General features: G+C 43.4%; 3 protein-coding genes across 3 annotated transcripts; 1 reads left to right on the top strand and 2 right to left on the bottom strand.

Moving 5' to 3' along the window:
* Positions 1-776: 776 nt before the first annotated feature.
* jam2a (junctional adhesion molecule 2a) lies at positions 777-11,579 on the top strand. Its single transcript, XM_076303001.1, has 11 exons — positions 777-1,079; positions 5,226-5,291; positions 5,473-5,595; positions 6,190-6,339; positions 6,703-6,884; positions 7,494-7,596; positions 8,448-8,555; positions 9,751-9,763; positions 10,178-10,249; positions 10,742-10,772; positions 10,944-11,579. The coding sequence occupies exons 1-11, from the start codon at positions 1,031-1,033 to the stop codon at positions 10,983-10,985; spliced, it is 939 nt and encodes a 312-aa protein (XP_076159116.1). The 5' UTR covers positions 777-1,030; the 3' UTR covers positions 10,986-11,579.
* A 108-nt stretch (positions 11,580-11,687) lies between these two features.
* On the bottom strand, positions 11,688-13,640 carry atp5pf (ATP synthase peripheral stalk subunit F6). Its single transcript, XM_076303002.1, has 4 exons — positions 13,535-13,640; positions 12,815-12,985; positions 12,442-12,566; positions 11,688-11,804 (listed from the first exon to the last, which is right to left on the bottom strand). The coding sequence occupies exons 2-4, from the start codon at positions 12,982-12,984 to the stop codon at positions 11,776-11,778; spliced, it is 324 nt and encodes a 107-aa protein (XP_076159117.1). The 5' UTR covers position 12,985; positions 13,535-13,640; the 3' UTR covers positions 11,688-11,775.
* A 5,117-nt stretch (positions 13,641-18,757) lies between these two features.
* Positions 18,758-21,187, bottom strand: LOC143141710 (serine/threonine-protein kinase pim-2-like). The gene is made up of 5 exons (XM_076302440.1): positions 21,107-21,187; positions 20,847-20,897; positions 19,861-20,239; positions 19,435-19,611; positions 18,758-18,849 (listed from the first exon to the last, which is right to left on the bottom strand). Exons 1-5 carry the CDS (start codon positions 21,185-21,187, stop codon positions 18,758-18,760), a joined length of 780 nt encoding a protein of 259 aa, XP_076158555.1.
* Positions 21,188-22,767: the final 1,580 nt, after the last annotated feature.

Raw genomic sequence — 22,767 nt, 5'->3', positions numbered from 1 at the left:
GGATATGAATCTTTTGGATTCAGAAATAAATACGTGTTTTAGAAGCAGAGATAGGAAGAAACACCTGTCGCCATAACTCAAATTGGTTGGGTGCAACAAACTGCAAAGTGTGGACACACCCCGTCCTCCCTCAAGACAAATGCACACTGACTGCCTCCCCTTCAGGCTCGATCCGATTGAGATATTTGAGTCCGTGCCCGAACAGACCACCGGAGTAAAATTCCTTTTCTATTGCCAAACTTTTTCAAATATGTCGTCAATTTCATGGTCGTAGCCAACTATGTGGTGAATGTAGGTTTCTTTGAACAGAGTTGGGCGATTAAAGGCCAATTGTGACAGAGAAAAGCCTTAACTGGCATGATTTTTTTTTTCTCGCAATAAGTAGCCTACAAAATTGAGCGGAAGCCACACAATTGCCCAGTCTTTTACAAGAGATGGTATAATCCTACATTTTCCGTGGGTAGCCTACTGCCACAACACCATTTGAGTTGACGTTGTTGAAGCTCAGAGTAGACAACAGCCTAAAGCATATTATGACAATAAGCAGTTATTCAATTAAATCAGTTATTTATTAACTATAAGCCTACGCAGTATAGCCTATAGGCTGAAATTGCATCAGCATTAATATGAAGTCACTAATGATTACCATAGCACAGATGGGTAAGACACATAACCGCTGTTTATCGTGCCACACACCGCTGGCACACACACCAGAGCGCGTCTGCGTTTCTACATCCCCCCCCCCTCCTCCCCCCACACAGTCGGGTCAGGGGGGAGGGTGAAGAAGAGGGTGACGGCTAGTGAACCGCGGAGGGAGGATAGTCGTATCATTCAACAAGCAGTGTGCGCAAGCCTTGATAACGGATTCCCGGTGGGTACAAAACCGGCTATCATAAACAGTAACTCCCGGTGAGTCGTCAAAGAAGTTTACGAGTAGAGAGCAGGGAATTCTGTAGAAGTTCAAATTCATGATAGGAGTTTGTGGACCAACCGACGACCGTTGCGCGACACTCAACATTCCGCTGTCAGCATGGAGCATTTGTTCACGTCCCCACTTGTGTTTGTCATTCTTTTACAGAGTAAGTAGTTTACACCTTAGTTTTCTTACTGTCAGTTTTCTTAGAGGTTGTTGTAGCCTAGTGTGCATGTCCGATGTCATCAGGGCACGTTCAGTGAGCAGGAAAAAGTGCATTGTTCTATTTTTGTTGGTTGTTTATATGCTATCGTGTTGACATTTAGAATGTTGCGTGGCTGTTGAATAAATTAGATTAAGTCTGACTAAAGTCATGCATAATTAAACTATTGTTCAAAGCATTTCCCAGTCTACAATGTTTGATTAAACGAGACCGTCAAATTGGTGTGAATGTGGGTAGGCTATTTAGTGAGCTATGTTGTAAGGTTAATTACTGATAACTATAGGCCTACTATTGAGAATAAAATGTGTTTTTGTTTCGAGATGGGAAGACAATAGCCTACAGCCTGCTTTTCAGTCATGTGCGCGTCTGCTTTTAAAAAAACAGCACACGCGCCCTCTTGATTCGGCTGTGCGGTCATGACGGAGTGGTCTAATGCTAGAAATAGAGAGGATTACCTACTCATTGAAATGGGCGTTCAGTGACTGGATCCTTGATCTAACTTTGGGTCAGCTTAGCGTTAGCAGTGAGCACTGGTTAAGGGTGACACCTGTGGGGCTGGGGCAGGTATAGGCTACTTGCCAGTGGTCAAAGGTGCAGGTGAAAGCAGGCTATTTGTAGTGGGCTCTTTGTGCTCTAGGTCATTCAAACTCTCACTCATCCTGTGTTGGATCAGCTGTTCCCACCTGTTGTTTTCAAATTGACTGGAAGATACCGATCACAAGAGGATAAAACAGTGATGGAGGCTAGCTCACATAGGCATCCCAATACAAGAATATAACTAAAGAATATTCCTTATATTACTTATTTGACTCAAGGTCACATCTTTCTTTCTCTCTCTCGCTCTCTCTCTCTCCCTCTTACACCCACACACACATGCACACACACAAACAGACACACACACACAAACACACACACACACACACACACACACACACACACACACACACACACACACACACACACACACACACACACACACACTGTTGCTCAGTGGGGTTTGCAATTCTGCAAAAATGTCATTCATGTGTCCTTTTTCATTGATTGTTCTATGTGCCTTGACAGTAGTGTGTGGTGACAGGTTTGAAAATACACATGTCATTTCTGATGGTGTAACCAAATTGTGTGTGTGTGTGTGTGTGTGTGAGAAAGAGAGAGAAACAGAGAGGGAGGGGCTGAGTTGGTCTAAGGGCAAGGGTGGTTGTTTTGCTTGTTTTCATTTGTTTGGTGTTTTTGGGACCCCCTCGAAAACGAGATGTCTCATTTCAAGGGGTTATCCCTTAATAAAGAAATTGAAAATTCATGGGGATTGAGCAGCTTCTGATACTCAGACCAACTTGTTGGGTCCAATCAGAATGTTTCAAGAGTTTTTATTATCTGTGCAATATCGGTGATTTGCTCTCTCTGTGTGTGTGCGTGCATGCGTGTGTGTGTATGCGTGCGTGTGTGTGAGTGTGATGACTTTGTAGGGCTCTGCAGGGGGAAGGTGGGGCTCTATGGCCCTGGTCAGACACTCGGCAGAGAGAGCCAGCTGTTGCCCCAGAGCAGGGCAGGGTTACGCTTATACAGAGAGCCTTTGTTCTCATACACACACACACACACACACACACACCCTCGGATATATTCGCACTCTTACATATGTCCACATTCAACCATCAACACCCTCGTGTACACACACAGACTGAGCGATCCCCGTGTTACGGTCGTAAAGCACCATAAACTCCATGCTCTAAGGACACTTGTAGAACCAGGCTCAATTCATTTCAATTTGACGCTGCCACAGGAGGTTACAGCTGAACTCCTCTTCATCCACAGCCTTTGAAATGTGCTGGCTTCTTTATTGTTTGTGCTTCCCCCCTTCATAGAAAGGCTATTCTGATTTGACATCAGTGCCCTTGTGTGTGTGTGTGTGTGTGTGTGTGTGTGTGTGTGTGTGTGTGTCTGAGTCAGGGTGCTAGTTTGGGTTGATGATGCTGATGGTATGTGAGGGGGAGTGAGGAGTGAGTTTAAACACGGCACGTTGTGCGCACGTTGGGGTTGTTGCTTCTTATCGCTTTAACACGGCTCCCATAGCTGCCGTGTGCCAAAGAATACACAGTGTGTCCGTTCAGAGCGTCCCCTCCATCTTCTGCCTGATGCCAGAACACTGCTCTCTTTCTTCTTCTTCTTCTTCTCTCTGGCTCTCTCTCTTTCCCTCTCTCTCTCTCTTTCCCCCTCTTTCTCTCTCCCTCTCTCTGTCTTTCCCTCTCTCTCTTTCCCTTTCTCTCTTTCTTTTCCTCTATTTCTCTCTCTTTCTCCCGCTCTCTCTTTCTCTCTATTTCTCTCTCTTTCTCCCTCTCTCTCTCTTTCCCTTTCTCTCTCTCTTTCCCTTTCTCTCTCTTTCTCCCTTCCTCTCTCTCTCTCCCGCTCTCTCTCTCTCTCTCTTTCCCTCTCTCTTCTCCCCTGCTCCCATCCCTAGTGAGAGAGACATGACGGTCAGTGTACCTCTGAGGAAGCTGCAGGACGATAAGGTGCTCGCTACAAGGCCATGGCCCAACACACAGCTGGCTGATAACGCTGTTGAGACTAGCTCAGCAAAACGCAGCCAGAAAAGCTTCGATATCTGTTACAAGGCCACTACATTGTAATAACAGACAAGACAATCAGGACAGTTACCAACACTGTAGATGGAGCCAGGGACTGTACATTTGATCCCTGTGTGTGTGTGTGTGTGTGTGTGTGTGTGTGTGTGTGTGTGTGTGTTTGCCAGCGCGCCTTTTACAGTGTCATTGTTGTCAGCAGTTGTTACTTGAGATCAAATGCACTATAATGTTGCTATACTAAAGTAATAGTTATAATATTATATGATATTATAATAGTTATAAAGTAATCTAACAGGCAAGTATTCCTCACTCACGAAAGGGGAAAACGCAGCACATGTTTTGAGAGCATTTTGTGTTTTCCATGTTCATTACGGTGTTTTGCTTGTGCTGTTGTCATAGAGCACAGCCGTTTGTGCTAGTCACGGTGTGGGGGATACACTTGCTTGATGCTAGTTGAGGCTGAAGAAAAACCACTTGTTTTATTTTGATGGCATACTGTCACCGGATAGATGTGTTTACCAGCTAAGACGATGTTTGATGTTGATTTGTGAGTAGTGAGTCCTAAAGCAGGAAGGTAACCCAAAATCCAAACAAGATAAGATTCACTTCCTCAGGATAAAACATCAGTTTTCCTGGAATTCTGTAATAATGAGTGCACACAGCAATTACACCTACACCCACACACAGAAAGAGGGAGGGGGGAAGAGAGAGAGAGGGAGAGGGAGGGGGGTCACATTTACATGTTGACACACATACTGTATTTTGTAAGTCCACAAGGCAGTCAAATGACTGAAATGCTTTGTGGCCTATGAAGTGTGTTGTAACCTCTTTCCTTCAGAGGATTACTCTACCTCTGGCCCATTAGTGATACAGACATAAACACATTCCTACATGGAGGACTGTTATCAAGGCAACCTGTTGTCCTGTAACAGGATGGACATCAACAATGGAGCTGGCCTACCAATCAGCATGGGGAAGGGCTGCTCCCATTTCCTGTTCCTGGCAGGAAGTCAGAGTTAAACTTGAGTCACAGACGGCTGCGCTCGCTCGCCAGTGCCCACTGATGTCATCCGCAATGGGTCAGCGCCGCACTCAGGAAGCAGGGCCCCGCGGGTCACCTTTGTTGCTATCGGCCGGAGTCGGAGTTCCCCGGCTCCCTCGGTGCACTTCAAAGGATGTCGATAGTGTGATAGATAACCTGTGGCAGATCGAGCATGTTGTCCATAAACCCGTCAGAAATATTCAGATCTATCAGTCTGTAAGATATTACTGTCCTTTCACAGACGTGGCTTAAACCTATGGGAGGTCAAGCATGTAAGTGTCTTTCATTGAAAACTGGCAAAACATGACTATAAATGCAGATTTACTCCCTCTGAAACATAGTGGGGTTCGATGCAAGAGCACATACATACAACATGAAACTCTTTGAGATGTCTGGAAGGCCACAGTCTGTCTGAGCTGGTCATGATAGTCCTCTTCACTTTTTACTCTCTCTCTCTTTCTCTCCTAGTCGTCCCCTCTGTTCCAGTGTCAGTGTTCACCACTGCACCTATCGTAGAGGTTCGTGAGAACAAAGGTGAGTCCGATAAGTGGCTCTGTGTCATCCCTTTTTGTTGGTGTCATTTGTGACGGTCATGTCTGTATGTCCTTCTAGAGAGCTGTTGTTGGTGTCGTATGTGATGGTCATTTCTGTCTCTGTCCTTCCAGAGAGCTGTTGGTGCCGTATTTTACGGTCATGTATGTCTCTGTCCTTCCAGATGCAGAGCTGTCGTGTGAGTTCAAAACGGAGAGAGATGAACACCCTCGGATTGAATGGAAGAAGACCAGAGGAATGCGCTCTTCTTCTCCAGACTTTGTCTTCTTTGAGGGAGAGTTCCGAAGTAATTGCCATCTGAAATCATTTTCTCCAACCGCTGTGTGTGGGGTGGTGGTAGCGTAGTGGTTAATGACCTGGGCTAGTATGCAGTAGTCTGAAAAATTGTAGGTTCAGTACCCAGCTTCCACCGTTGTGCCCTTGATCAAGGCACTTAACACCGAGTTGCTTAGGGACAATGACCCTTGTAATATAATTGACATATGTAGCCTACAGTAAAGGCCCTTTCACACCAAGAACGATAACGATAGCTATAAATAAATATTGTTCTCGTTAATATGAATGACGACGTTCACACATAAACTATAACGATAACGACATGAAGAACGATATCATTGGGGATCACTTTCAGAGCGATTTTCAGAACGATAAAAAGCTAATAGCCAATCAGAACCCATCGAATTTTAACCGTCACATTTATTAACACAAGGAGAGGCTTTGTTTATCGTTGTTCAGTGTGAACGCTTTTATCGTTATGGTTATAGTTATCGTTATCGTTCTTGGTGTGAATAGGCCTTTAGTCACTTTGGATAAAAAACGTCTGATAAATGTATATGTGTGTCCGTCACTCTCATTCTCCGTGTCCCTCTTTCTGTCTCAGAGAGTTTTAAGGGCCGGGCTCACATGGATGGGGCGACGATAAAACTGAAGCGGGTGACTCAGGAGGACGCGGGCGAGTACCGATGTGAAGTCAGCGCTGCCACAGACACTGTTCAGCTGGGAGAGGCCAACATCACCATTATAGTGTTAGGTACCGTGGAGTGTGCTAGTGTGAGTGTGTGTGTATGTGTGTATGTGTGAGGGAACATTGGGGGAATATGATAGCAGATCTGAAATGAATACCTCTCAAATTATCACTTTGTTGCTTGCTCTATCTCTCTCTGTCTCTCTCTCCTCTCTCGCTCTCAATTCAATTCAATTTTCAATTCAAGGTTGCTTTATTAGCATGACTGTACAGTGTTGCCAAAGCACAATTAAACAGGCATAGCAATTTTTACAGTAACAATAAGAACATCATTGACAACAATCTCTCTCTCTCTCTCTTTCTTTCTCCTCTCGGTCTCTCTCTCTCTCCTCGCCATGGTGGTTGTGGTTGTGTTGGTTGCGGTGGCAGTGCCCCCCCAGACCCCCTCGTGTGAGATCCCAAGCAGGGTGCTGACTGGCGCGGGGGTGGAGATGCGCTGCAGGGAACCCCATGGTGTGCCCGCGGCCACCTACACCTGGTACAAAGACAACAAGGCCCTGCGTCCCTCATTCAACGCCACCTACACCATCAACCCCCACACTGGTGTGCTGGTAAGAGAGAGTCATACAGTATACAGTGAACACACACACACACACACACACACACACACACACAATACTCTCCCACTCACAACACATACACAATACCAAAAATACCAACACTACCACAATACCAACACTACACACACCACCCAACACACAGCTGATAGAAACACACACATACACTACCATGTCTATATCAAACACACACACACACACACACACACACACACACACACACACACACACAACACACACACACACACACACACACACATACATTTTAATGCTTTTATTTGGATATTTTTTGAAGAATTACTGATCCACAAATGTATGGAAGTATATTACAGGTTTAGACAGGTCTGGTCAAACACAGAATGCTTTGTGCTACTTTTTGCACTAGTGTTTAGGGGTAGACATGGCATCATCTCTAAATGGATACACTACCTAATATTGCAGAAATGGAGCATTGTTTTGCTAGGGTTTTAGCATCTGACTTGCTTTGTCCACATGGTGGTTGCAGACACACACACACACACACCCTAACACATAGAGTTGTTTAACTCAAATATGTCCCTGTCCATACCAACTGGTGTATCCTGCTGTTAATCATGTTTGCAGATGTTTACATCTGTCACAAAGGCAGACACTGGGCAGTACCACTGTGAGGCGCGGAATAAGGCAGGACCGCCCAAAAGCTGCGAGGGAGTCCACGTGAAAATAGGTGAGTCAGAGGGAGTGCGTGTGAGAGCCACATTTTTATAGAGATTCTCTTTCTCTGCACATACCCCACACGCCTCTATGTGTGCTTTTGTACCACAGAGAGGGCAGATAGCTGCTTAAGAGCAGGTTTTAAAGGCAGTCTCTCTCTCTCTCTGTCTCTCTCTCTCTCTCGCTCTCTCTCTCACTCTCTCTCTCTCTCTTACTCACTCACTCTCTCTCTGTCTCTCTCTCTTTGTGTACATGTACACGTCTCTCTCTATGTATGCTTAAGAGCAGCTATCTAAAGGCAGTCTCTCTGTCTCTCTCTCTCTGTCTCTCGCTCTCTCTCTCACTCTCTCTCTCTCTCTCTTTCTCTCTCTCTCTTACTCACTCACTCTCTCTCTCTCTCTCTGTCTCTCTCTCTTTGTGTACATGTACACGTCTCTCTCTATGTATGCTTTTGTACCACAGAGAGAGCAGATAACTGCCTTCCAAGAATAGTGAAGTAGCCTACTCAGGAAAAGGAGAAAGTTCACCATGCCGGCAACGGAATAAACATTGTGTTTTTAGTTTACTGGTACAAGACAAAGCTCCATTGTTTTTGGTCCATTGTATTCCAGTGAGCTATATATGACATTAACGAGTCATGGTGGAATTCCCTTTAAAATTGTATATATAGCGAGATGAACCCATGGGAATGACCAGAAAAGAATAACATCAGGAAGCAGCTGTACAAGAGAACGCAAACAAATGAGTACAAACTGGAACCGTAACAAAATTAGCACGGTCTGCTCTATTCCTGCCTGTATTCCTTACTAACCATTCTCAAATCTCTCTCTCTCTCTCTCTCATCTTTATCTCTCTCTCTTATAGATGATCTAAATGTCCCAGCGATCATAGCAGGAGTGGTGGTGGTCTGTCTGGTTATTGCTCTCTGTGTCTTTGGAGCGTGCTATGCTCATAGGCATGGCTTTTTCAGCAGTGAGTATTTGTTTCAATACCTTTCCTCGCACCACATTCGGCACTGCAAAGCAAGTTTATTTATATAGCACATTTCATACGCAGGGGCAATTCAATGTGTTTTACATTAAAAAAGCAAAGAATAATAAAGTAAGTAAAGTATAAGTATGGTATATATACTCTTTTGATCCCGTGAGGGAAATTTGGTCTCTGCATTTATCCCAATCTGTGAATTAGTGAAACACACTGCACACAGTGAACACACAGTGAGGTGAAGCACACACACACTAATCCCGGCGCAGTGAGCTGCCAGCTGCCAGTAGGCCACAGCTGCCCCCAAATAGTAATAGTTAAAAGTTAATAGTAATAGTTAAATAGTTTAACAAAATAATCATTTAAAAAACATAAAAGGCACAAAGTAGAACTTCTGGCAACCTTGTGTCACTCATCTCTTCAGCACTAACAGCAACACAGTTCACACTTATAAAGGATAAGACTCATGAGACAAGACAAGACTAGATAAGACTTATAAGACCAGACAAGACTATATAAGACTCACGAGACAAGACAAGACTATACAAGACTCATGAGACAAGACAAGACTAGATAAGACTCATGAGACAAGACTAGATAGGACTCATGAGACAAGACAAGACTATAGATAAGACTCATGAGACAAGACTAGATAAGACTCACAAGACAAGACGTGACTATAGATAAGACTCATGAGACAAGACAAGACTAGATAAGACTCATGAGACAAGACAAGACTATAGATAAGACTCATGAGACAAGACAAGACTAGATAAGACTCATGAGACAAGACAAGACTAGATAAGACTCATGAGACAAGACCAGACAAGACTATAGATAAGACTCATGAGACAAGACTAGATAAGACTCATGAGACAAGACAAGACTAGATAAGACTCGTGTCTTTTGGTGATGCAGTAAGTGATCTGCTGTCAAAGCTTTATTTAATATTTTAGTCCAGCCTAAACCCCAGAACTGTTTAGTGCAAAGCCCAGGAGGCTCCTGAGAATGTCAGCTCTGCTCATCTGTCTCTCACATGTCTTCATATCCACACTGAAGTTGATTTTAAGATGATGTTAGTACTAGTTACTTATATGCATCCAAAACTAGTAAATTGTCAGTGTTTTTGGAACATCAAGGAATTGTTTTTCATGGATCCTCTTTTCTTTGTTTGCATGTACAGGACACAGAGGAAGGTAATTAATGTTGCACCGCCTCCACATATGCCATGACGTGCTCTTTCGTACTAAGCTTTGAAATACTACATTTTGTTGTGTGTGTGTGTGTGTGTGTCTATGTGGTTTATGGCAGTAGTACACAAACTGTTTGTAGGACTTGGATGATTATCCTGTGAACGACAAGGATTCCTATTAACAAATGTCATAATCTGCTGACTTACCATCCTGTCATAGACTCAAATTTAATTAGTTTCTACTCACATTCAAAATACTAGAGCTGATAGGGCAGCTTATCTGGTTGTCCCTTGTCCCGTTTGGGCTCGTTTGATCCTTGCATGGTGTGCACGGAAACAATTTTTTCAACCCCCCCCCCCCCCCCCCCCGTCGTCACAACTTCTGATTTTCCCAAACCAACATGGCCCCTTCTTACAGGTCATTCTGGATCACCCAGTGCCAAGGCGCCGCCCACATCAGCAGGCAGAACCTCAACAGAACTGAAGATATGTGAGTCAGAGACAGAGAACACGAGCCCAGTTGCAGCTCAGAACACAAATCCAGCCGCAGCTCTAGGCCTGTTACTGGTGTGATGGTGCGAGGACACTAAGCAGACTTCAGCAGGGGGACTGTTTGCTGCTTGCTTGTGTCTCGGGTTGAAGCACGAGGTGGATTCCACTGTGCTGTGCTCATATGCCCAAAATGGCTTTGAGTTCTCCTGTGCAGTTTCATTTATCAGTTGAGTTGTATATGGCTCTTCAGTTCGCTCTGAAAACCTTCCCCTTACTTTCACAGCGGTCAGTGTTTCCCCTTAACGGGCATATAGGACAAATATAAAGAAGTCGAAGTGTGTTAAAGGGTGTCTGTGGGTGTATTTAAGTGCATCCTTAAATCAGATGAAGTCCAGAAACCACACACACACACAGACTCAGGCAAGTAAACCTTGTGTTCTTCAAACTGCTATAAGTAATAAATTCATTCCTCCCTCTCTCCCTCTTACAGGAACACACGGTACAGCCCCCCTCCTGAAGAGGTGCGCCATTTCTCTTTTCTCTTTAGTCGTGTGTTCACTTCTCTCACAGCCCCATGTAGTTTGGTTGGTTGTATAGCAACAAGGCATCTGGGACATGGGTTGTTATGGTTAGCAAAACTGAAAATGTACTACTTACTACTTGGCTTCATTTTTCATTTTTAACCTTTTCAGAAACAGCAGGACTTCAAGCACACTCACTCTTTCATGCTGTAAATGGAGCCAATGCCTTCAAGCGAGGATAAACTCACTCAGTCGCTCACTCACATCCGTATTGTACGGAGGTTTATCGTACGGAAGGATCCACAGATTCGGTGCCAGCGTACGTAGATGGACATCAAAAGTGGCCAAAAGATTTTTGAACTCATCAATTCCACTTGTGTGGCTTTTTTTTTCTTACTTCTCAACTGGCCAAACACATGGTAATGTGTCTTACACTCCTTAACGCCCTCTAGTGGTGGCCAGTCCTTCGTTCAGAAAGACTTGAAAAGTGCATACAGGTGCCATACTTTTGAGGATCTCGCTTCTCTGCCAATGTACATACAGTGCAAATAGATGGAGCGGAGTGATGCTCCACACAGCTTAAATTAATAACAGCTTTCAGTGAACACATTCATGGTGCCTTAGTTTGTCTGGAGTGGTCTGTGTATCCCTATCAGTTATGTAAATAATTGTGAGTTTCTTTGCCATAAAGATAATTTGTATGCTATTTTTCTTTGGAGATTTGTATGGATGTGTGAATGTAAGGATTGTTTTGTTTGTTTGTTTCTGTACACTATTGTTGTTATTAAAGGATTTTGTACAAACATGCACACCTTTCGCTGTCTTTCGAATATAGCCAAGAAAAATGAATCTGAATCCAAGTTTGCCACATTTTACACACACACACACACACAAAAAGACAATGACACCACCAACCTTGTTCTCAAGATCATTTATTAAATATTCAACTGGTTAATGTTGGAACAGAAAGAAACCGGAACGAGTAGTGCAGAGTGGACAGACTTTACTTGGCCACCTCATCCAGTTTGGGTTCTGTGGAGGCAAGAGGGCAGAGAGCGGGAAGGGTGGTGTGAGCAGAATGAAGCATTTACAAGGTTGGAGGTGTGTAGTGGTGAAACATGCAGTTGTGAGCATTAAAGGAGGTGTATGCTCCAACAATCTGTTCAATCTGTCTTCTCAACAGTCGGAGGAATTGATACTGTACTTCACAACATCATAACAGATTCTTTGAAATAAGCTTAACAAAGGTACATTAACACATGGAATGTGTTTCCAAAACAGTTCCCAAAGAGTTCAAGATATTACTTTAGAAGATGAGATTTCTGCATTTCCCAGAAAGCCCCTATTTCTGGCGTGGCCTGTATTCCACTGACTGACAGGAGTAGCTATCATTTTCACCACACACCACCACATGCAACTTTTAATTTCAACCATGTTAAAATATTTAACCAAAGGCTTACAGATCAGTCTCTGAAATATACAGAAGCGTTAATTCATTCATGTGGCAGTTGAAAAAACAGTCACAGTTATTGACCAAACTAAACCAGATCAAAGCCCCCAACGTGCATTTACAATTATCCTACATCTAATGCAATAACTACCAAGTTACCACCACATTTACCACAATATTTGCTGCGACATCGCACACAAAACTGGAGACATGACTCACCAGGGAACTTGAAGTCTGGGAATTTGGTGAGGTCTCCACCTCCGTATAGCCTCTGTAGTTTGGTGACCTCCTCAGACACATTTTTCTGGTAGGCTGGCCCAGCATCTACCACTCCACCTGCGGACCTGGAAATGAGGCCATCAAATCAAACACAGGTGAGATAAAGACCAGAAATAAGGCAAAAGAGAATGCGCCTATTCGGTGGAAAGACGAATAACATTAACTGGTAGCTTCACTGTCTAACACGCGTCAGTCTACAATCCCGCGGAGGGAGAATGAAACAGAATGGACAAAAACGTCTTCACATTTCAACCAACGGCTCCCTAAACAAACACCATACTCAGAATTACACAATTACATTACAGGCCCGTACTTGCTCTTGGTGGTGTAATCGCGAATCTTGTCAAGGAACAGTTTCTGGACGGGGTCCATGTCCTTGGCCCGGTTGAAAAGCACTGCGGAGATCCCAATGTTTCTCCGCAGGGTCACGGACACCGCCGAGCGGAGGAGAGAGGACAGCTGGAATAACCGGTGAAGAGCCATGCTGTGTGTGAAAATATCGGACAGGTAAAGAAAAGGGTATCATTTCACAAGACATTGAATCTGGCTAAGTTAGCTGGGACATCCAAATATTAGCTAAGTCACTTGCTCACAGACTGACCGTGGGTAACCCAGGGATTATTAACTTAGCACATTAGCCAACAAGCAGCAACTGCTAAATGCGTTATCGTGAATAAACGCAAACTTTCCTCAACAGGAGCATTATTTTAATTCTAAAACTGTTGCATGCCCCAAGGTACCATTACAATAAACTAGTCAGCCTGTTGCGGGTAACGTTTCCTAACAATTCAACAAGCATACCACACAAACACGTTAGCCTGCTAATGTTTAACGTTAACGTTAGCAGCTAGCTGTCCTGATTTGACACTGCAAGTCGAGTGACAAAAATGTAGCCTACTGTTCCCTCGCTAGTAACAGCATTATCAATGTAGCTGTACTTCCTATTAGTGAAATAACAATGAATAATGATGACATTATAATATAATAAAGTTAAATCGCATGCACATAATACAAATACATGATTAGAAGTCACCTTGTGTTTCTGGTACCGCTACACAGGGAAGTAAAGATGTCAACCAATAGATGACGTCGAAAGGCTTTCTCTTCTTCAGCGGTTTCTGACCACTCATGCACTGCCACCAACTGGAGTGGTGTAGGTAGGTCGCGATGGTAAAAAACATGAATAAGAATTCAAATAGGCTACCAAAATACATTTTCTCTAGCACATAATTTTAGTAAATCATGCTACCACCAAACTCCCATGGTAAACTTGGGAACAATCGCCATTAGAACACAGACCTAGCCTAGTTGGAGTGGTATAAACATACAAGGATACAAGGAAGTTTATTGTCACATGCATATAGTTACTGGAAGCAGAGAATGTCTAATAAGGGGAGAACCTTCACTCTCGGAACTCTTCCGGTGTGGTACTGCATCTAGGGGCGCTCACGGGCGAGTCCAGAATGAATGGAGGTCTATGGAGCTGTACCCCTCAAAATCCACTTTTCTCGGGATATCATTTTTTTTCAAGTAATTTGAATATTGCATTCGAAAGGGGAGGCAAAGGCACTTTTTAAAGTCACTTAATTGTTCTAAAAAGCCTTTCAAACGTGCCAATGACGTCATTCATTAGCATGATCATAGCATAGCATAGCATCAATGCTAGCGTGTTATGGGCAACAACGACCCAACCTGTAAGAAAACGAAAGGACATGACTCCCGGATTATTTCACTTTTGATTGAAAATCCATATCCATTTTGCGAAAAATAAAATAAAATCTGAGGGTTTCAGTTGTTAAATAGGTGAAAACAACAAATGTAGCCATGTAGCTCCATAGGACCCCATGTATTTTGGACTCGCCCGCGATCGCCATCTAGGTGAACTCTGGTGAACTGCAGCCAAATTCGGTTTGTATGGGATTAATAGAGAGTGGGGAGGCTCTCCTTAGAAGGGCTCTGCTGGAAGTAAGAAATGCAGTGAAATTATGTCTGGTGTCAGCCTATTTGTGGGGGGGGGGGGGGGGGGGGGTAAAAAGTGCAGTAGAAGAGGGGTTTAGTAGATTAAGTGGCAAGGGCTGAATAAGAAAGGTGGGGGAGGATTGGGGGGGGGGGACACCAACAAGGAGCTCCCTTACCAAGGAAGAAGCCTACTACTGTATGATGATGCATGCAAGAAATTATCTTATGGGTCGGATTTGGCCCATGGGCTGGGACTACAATCCCTCCACAGTGCAACATCTCCCTTTGTGAACATTGCAGATGTCTATGATGGACTACTGTGCCTATAGTCAGGGGGCCTATGTGGTTTCTGTGGGATTGAAATGTTCATTTTTGGAGAGTGGTTGGACTGTCTTTAGAGGTCATTGAACATGGAGAAAAAGTATGTCTCCATTTTTTTACCTGTTTTAACCCTATTTTTGTGAATTTGTATATTTCACTATAATTAACAACATACATTTAGCCTAAATCACTGGCTATGTTGAATAAAGTTCACAAAACAGTTATTTTCTTATTTTTAACAGTATGATTGTATGTCAGTATTATGATTGTATGTCAAACAATTAGAGATAAGATCAATAACCAGTTTCAGTTTCACCAAATACACATACGCCATTGCTGAAAGATAGCAAAATCACAGATAAGACCTCAAACAACATTTACTTCATTTACATATGGGTGATTCTCCAACTATGGTAGTTTTTGGACCTGAACATTTTCAGAAAATGAAACATTTTTAATTAAAATATTACTGGCATAATTTGTTTCCCCAGTATGCCTAGATACCTGCCCTGAAGTTGGCTGTGCTGATTTTTATGGAATAATATGTATTTTTTGACATTTTTCCAGACAATGGCAAAAGCAATGGTCATTTCCACAACCGAACAAAAACAAGCCAACCTGTCTACCTATCACTACCATGGAGACAGATGTGGAAAAGACGGTCGTGGAAATGACATTTTCCCACTTTCCCTCTAATATCTCATGTTTGACTAGCCTGTTAGTGTTAGTTTTAGAGTTAGCATTAAATAATCTCAAATTACACCTAATGAAATGGTAAAAATCCAGAATTTTTCCCATCGGAATGAATTATGAGCGGTTCAGAAATGACGTACAATAAACATACTCGCGGTATTTCTCATATTTACCTTGATATATCTCCTATGTATTAACCTCTGCTGGGGTCATTCTTTCATTCAGCCATGTGGATCGATCCCTCTGGAGTGTCAGTTGCTATGGTTAATGAGTATACAAATCTAGAATACTGAGCCTGGGATTGCATTTTATGCAGAGGTGTGGAAATGACGGTGAACCCAAGGGACAAGTGTTTAACATGTTTAAAATATGCCAAATCGAAAAGAAATATAAAAACAAATAGTAGATTTGAATGAATTGGGTTATAAAGCATACTTTCTGTTTGAATTTAAAATTATATCAGTATTAGATTTTAAGTGAGATAAGGTTGAAGACCCAAAGTCTGGCCTAGGGACAGAGGCAAAATAGTACAAAACGCATATAAAATGTCTTATATTTTATAAAAAACAACATAATTGAACAATGATTTTTTATATATAGGTTCCCCTAAATATGTAGTAAGTGTGAAAAAAATAAAAAAGTAGAAATGTTTTTTATTTTTTTAAATATATGTCAAGGACAGAAAAAGTACCATAGTTGGAGAATCACCCACATACACAACATATTAGATCTCACCTCCACAATTTCCTCATCAAAATCTACAACTAGTCTACTAAACCTTATTCCTACTCACCTTCTCAAGACTGCTCTCCCCTTCCTGGATAATGTTTTGCTCCAGATTATAAATAATTCAATGCTATCAGGGCATGTACCGCAGTCGTTTAAGACATCTGTTATTATTAAGCCCTCCCTCAAAAAACCTAGCCTTGTATCGATACTGGTCTTCCTGGACCTCAGCGCTACCTTTGACACCATAGACAATGACATACTACTTAGGCTTGAAAATTTGATAGGCATCAAAGACTCAGCACTCGCTTGGTTTAGATCAGTGTTTTTCAACCACTGTGCCGGGGCACACTAGTGTGCCGTGAGAGATCATCAGGTGTGTCGCAGAAAATTACCCAAATGTCACTCACTGGTCCAGAAAAGCAACTGTTGCATCAAAGAATTTATAACCACATACTCTCATTGATTGTATGATTGCACTATTTGTGGTATGCAGGCATTGTACAACGGGGGCCCCATATCCAGTATTCACAGAATCATCACATATCCAGTTCAAAACAACAATTAAATTAGATATAGTCACCTACAAATGAAACAGAGGGCGCTTGTTATATTGAGCAGGTCTTGCATAGAAGCCATAGGCCATATCTGTGTATTATTTGAAATTTTAGGCTATGGTATGTTTATTTTTTCTTCACACAGGATTAGTGTGTTAGTGTGTCGTGGGACATTTTAAGTGTCAAAAGTGTGCCGTGGCACAAAAAAGGTCGAAAAACACTGGTTTAGATCATACCTTCCTAACCGTCAACAATTTGTACAGGTCCATAATAAACCATCTACCCAGATTATGGTAAAATGTGGAGTGCTCAGTACTGAGGCCCCTGTTGTTTAGCAGATGATACATAACTATACCTTTCCATAAAACCTGATGAATTAACACCGTCAAACTTGACAAATGTATAAGAGATATAAAGACATGGATGACGAATAATTTCCTGATTTTGAACTCAGATAAAACAGAAGTCATGGTTTTAGGTTCTAAAAAGATGAGGGATATCCTATCCACATCACAGGCTACATATAGTGATCTTCCACTGACCTCATCCACAAGTGTTAAAAACCTAGGAGTTATAATTGACCAGGACCTAGCAAGTAATCACATAAAACAGATCACCAAAACTTAATTTTACCATTTAAGGAACATTTCAAAGATAAGGAAGTCCTTATCCTTACCAGATGCCACTGGATACATAGCCCAAAATCTGTTTCTTTTAGAATATGTGTGCCATCACCTGACTAACAGAAAGACACACCTCAGACACTAGACTGTGCCACCATGAACTATGAAAATGTGCTTGCTCAAATGTAGAAGGCTAGAAGGTCACTAATATCACCAACCATGAAGAACAGAGCACTATGTGCTTCAAGTTATTCGATATTCTAAATTCTATCACTGCCAGCTATCAACAGCCAACTGTCACTGGTAGTCAGGGATGGATTACTGCACGGGCCTACCAGGCCCAAACCCAGAGGCCCAAGGAGTCAGAGGGCCCAAGCCATTGCATGGAATCATTGCCTCAATATCAACACATCATATCAACACATAGGCTATGAATCTGATTGAAATAAAGTATTGGCCATCCCCAAAATGCACCAGAATACAGGAAATCACATCAAATAAATTTAAAAAATGTCCCCCGCAACAATTAGTGGGGGGCCCTTAATACATCTGGGCCCAGGGGCCTGAAAGTTCATAATCCGTCCATGCTGGTAGTGTCTCTCTTTCTCTTTCTCTCTCTTACACACACACACACACCTGTCTGTTTGTCTAGCTGATCCTTTACCCTTTCTTTTCTTCACACTTAGGCTTAGGAAGGCCTTACAGGCTTCAGCTGGTACTATGTAAAAGTATATTAAACTTGATTTAACAGAGATCTCTGCACTTTGTGCTCTGAAAAAATGTTTTATAATGTTGTATTGTTTATGTGGTCCACTTTTGCACACTACCTTGTAGAATATATTTGCTTTTTGGCACGAAACCCTATGCTATAATACCAGCAATGTGAGGTTTATGGACAGAACACCAAATTTGACCTTTTCTGAATTTGACCTTTGATTTGGGTCCTTCAAAACCTTCAAAAAAATGGAGACATGTTTTTTTTTACTCTTAAGAACCCCTAGAACAAAGATATAATACTCTCCAAAAATTAACATGCGAATCCCACAAGCCCCCAAATTAGACACATAGGCCCCCCTACTACTAATACTAAGCCCCAGTGAGAGATGTTGAATATCTCTGCTTCTTGCAAAGATCTGGTAGGTCATCATTGTTCTTTCTCGTGTATTACCTATACAGTGCATACAAAATAATCTTAGTTACATTCTTTTTCTTTCATCGTTTGCAAGGAGTTATCCATGAAAGTTTATCAAAATTCAACCTTAGTTAAGGCAATTGCACAAAGGCACCAAGATTTTTTCCACACAGAAGAGACGCGCAAATGCTGCTTATACTTTATTTAAAACAAATGTAGGCAACTTCAGTATACTGTATATGTTCCTATAACATCCATGGGTGAACAAGTATTTGTTCCAGAGTTGGTCGATCTTTGGGATTGACAGTAAGACACAGGCGAATGAGGTGGCGGCATTCTGTCAAAACAAAGGAATGATATACATATAAAGAAAAGATGCTCTATAACAGTAGACATACACCAGTTATTCTCTCTTATTTTCTTTCACTCTCCGGAACCCTGTAGGGGTCATTGCAAGACATTTTTTTACTAAATTGTGCACACTTTTACTAAATTGTGCGCTCATTTTACTAAATTGTTCAGAGTCAGGTTACACTGATTCTACAACAGCTAAGGGGCGTTGTTAGGCACAACGCGCTAGCAGAATTTTTGTAAAATGATTGCACAATTTAGTAAAATGTGCGTACAATTTAGTAAAATGTGTGCACGATTTACTAAATTGAGCGCACAATGTAATAAAATGAGACCATAATTTAGTATAACGAGAGCACTATGTAGTAAAGCGAGCACACAGTATACTAAATTGTGCACACAATCTAGCAAAATGAGGCCACAATTTAGTAAAATGATCGCACAATTTACTAAAATGAGAGCACATTCTCGACCTCCTGGGCTCCATATCACTCTCTCTCCAAGCACTCACACACATACACTCTCTCTCTCTCTCTCTCTCTCTTACTCTCTCTCTCTCACACACACACACCTCTTGATATGCCACGTGGGAAGTATAGTGTTCCCTTCACAATGCCGTCTTGGTTGTAGAAGGGCACATCGCCCCACAGCATCTGAAAGAGCAGGATCCCCAGAGACCACACGGTGGCAGGGATGGCAAAGTACTCTCCCCTCTGCACCGTCTCTGGTGGGAAGTACTCCGGAGTCCCTGCAGAGGAACACCATGATTTAGCAACCAACTAACATATAAGACTATTCTCTCTCTCTCTCACTCTCTCTATCAAATTGAAAGAGTTTTACTGGTAGGACTGTAAGGTTACAATCAAGAAAAAAATAGTATTTGACATGGAGTAGGATGGGTATTAAGAACCCCCCCCCCCATCTCTCCCTTTCTCTCTTTCTCTCTCTCTCTTTCTCTCTCTTTCTTTCCCTCTCCCTCTCCCTCCTTTCCCCTCACCAGCTATGTCTGTGTACTGTCCCTCCTTCAGCACAGAGGCGGAGCCAAAGTCCAGCAGCCTAATGCGCCGCGTGGTCGTCTCCACCAGGATGTTCTCGGGCTTCAGGTCGCGGTGGACCACCCCTCGCGAGTGGCAGTGCAGCAGCACGCGCACCAGCTGCTGCATCATGTGCTTGGCCGTGGCCTCCTCCAGGTAGCCCTGGCCCTGCTGCATGTAGTTGAAGAGGTCCAGGCATGGCTGGGGCCTCTCCAGCACCATCACGTAGGCCCCCGGGAGCTCAACGTAGTCCAGCAGCTGGGCGATGCCCTTGCAGGTGGAGTTACGGCACACCTGGCGCAGCAGCGCAATCTCCAGAGGGATGGGCTCGTCAAACTCTGACTGACACACAAACGAGGTACCCAGAGGTGTTCAGCACTGTGCTGTTACACTGGTAGAGGACAGGACTAGTGTATTTGAATCATAAACAACGATCCAAAAGTGAAATGTTTAGAGTTGAAATGCAGATCTTATGAGAAATGAATCCACGTTCTTCTCTATATATGCAGAACCACACACCAGGGAGATCCACCCCTCCACTTACGGACTATATGCTCCTAAACGAGCAATCTACTCTCATTTGAGTGCAAACCCATTGCAGGACCCCTGATTTAAGGGCCCTTCACATTGTACGCAAAAAGCGGCAGCGCTGCGCTGCACTATGAAATCCATTATTGTCAATGGCTTGCGCACCCAAGCACCGGCCTGCCACTGCTCTGCTGAGTACTTTGAGCATTTTCCCACTTTGCCACTCTTGCGCGTGCCGCGGTCAAAGTTGAACCATGTTGAACTTTGACCGCTGCACGCTGTAAATCACAGGTCTTTGCGCTGAGCCCGGCGGCAACCACAACAAAAATCTCTCAACCAAGAGCAACCTAGCGGTGAGCGCAGCGCATGCCGGGTACAATGTGAAGCCCCCTCTAGACAATTTGAGGATCAGTTCACTCACCATTTTTGCCCACATTTTGATCCTCTTCAAGTCCACCACTTTCAGTGCCACCTGTCCACAATAACAACTCAGCATACAGCATGGAATTCACATATTGGCATTCTATATGAAAACCCAAACATTTTATTTGAAACGCCTGCTGTACAACACACATTTGTTTGCCCTGACTAGGACCATCAGATGGCCTGAATAGTAGCTTGACCAGACCATCATACTGAACAGGTGCAGAGGCAGAGAAACCAACATGGCCGCCTACTCACCGGGAAATGGTCTGATTTCCTGTATCCAGCATACACACTTCCATAGCCTCCATGTCCAATCAACTCGCCCTTACTAAACATGGCCTCAAATCTCTCTGAAATGCACAGTTTGCAGACAGTGTACAGTTGTCATTAATGGGTCAGTCATATAGACAGGTCATGTTATGATTTGGGGTCTTAAGCACAGAAATTTGAAAATAGGATCTAAAATGTCAATTGCACTTGCACAGAAGAATGCCTTGCTGCCCTCCAAGACATACCAATTCCAGTCAGTGTTTTGGAATCAGCTTTGTCTAGGTCCTGGGGCTGCTTTCCAAAGACAGAGGCTGTGGAATGGCTTCTGTCGTAGGAGCGGTAGTGGATGTTGTGGATCTCAGCGTGGTTCACGATCCCGTTGGCGGCCCGCCAGCGCGTCATGCTTCTGGTACCCAGTGCCGGGCCAAACGCCAGCCGGCAGTGGCGGTCCAGCTCGTACGACTCATCAGTGACCTCTGACCCACTGCCTTCGTTCACCTTCACCTCGCTCCCGACTGGCGAGTCGTCCGAGCGGCAGCTTGTTGCCGGCCTCTTCTCCTGGCGCTGTTTCTTAGTGTCCACGCCGTCTGAGTGCTTCCTGTCCCAGTGCTTCCTGTCCCCCTCCACTGACCGACGTAGATGCCTCTTTCTCCTGATGGCCTGCTCGGCCCTACACGCAGACACGGGGCTGGGAGGAGCTTCTGAGAGGAGGAGCATTATCAGGTGTCAGTCATAGCAATACTATGGCAACCGGCACAGATGGGGTCAGCAGTAAAGTGTGTAGTGTATATAATACTTATTTTGATCCCTGCATTTATCCCAATCCGTGAATAAGTGAAACACACACAACACACAGTGAACACACAGTGAGGTGAAGCACACACTAACCCAGAGCAGTGAGCTGCCTGCTATAGCGGCGCTCGGGGACCAGTGAGGGGTTAGGTGCCTTGCTCAAGGGCACTTCAGCCATGGATGTGGGCATCGGAGAGCAGTGCTCAACCATTTCCCTGCCCACATTTTCCCTACTGGTCGGGGATCGAACTGGCAACCCTTCGGTTACAAGCCCGAAGCCCTAACCAGTAGGCCACGGCTGCCCCCAAGTGGAGCATCCTAAAGGCCTATTCAGGATATGGATATGTTTGGATATGGAACAGCTACTTTGTTGTTAGGGGAGAACAAAATTACATGATATGGATTGTGGAATATAGGTCACTAATATTGGTCAAAAAACTGCACTATTTTGAGTTCATATTCTTTCAATAAAGAACCTTAATTGTTAGGTGTAACTTAAAATAATTATTAATTTATGAAAATGTAAACAAAGTACAGTGAGGGTACCTTTGGAGGATGACATGGCTGTGTTGTCCCTCCCGTAGTTCATTCTCAGAAGAGTTTCACACAACCAAAGAAACACAGGCCACATGATGGGTTCTCACACTGATGATGTCACAATGCCGCTGAAGTTGATGTCATAATACCCTCTGCCTTCACTTCCTAGCAAAGATTCTAGAGCGGAGCTCTGTTCTAGAATCTTTGCTCCCTCGTCTCCTTGCAAGATTTATTTTTTAGTTTTTTGAGGGTGTGCCGCCTAGTCAAGAGGAGATAGGCTTATCTCACGTTAAAATGGCGACGTGAAATAGGCAAAT

This window comes from Alosa pseudoharengus, unplaced genomic scaffold, assembly GCF_046254945.1.
Source record: "Alosa pseudoharengus isolate Yale_2024_CS ecotype anadromous, Long Island Sound unplaced genomic scaffold, YU_APseudo_1.1 YU_APseudo_1.1_scf_24, whole genome shotgun sequence".
Taxonomy (NCBI): Eukaryota; Metazoa; Chordata; class Actinopteri; order Clupeiformes; family Clupeidae; genus Alosa; species Alosa pseudoharengus.
This window is presented reverse-complemented; position numbering and strand designations above follow the sequence as displayed.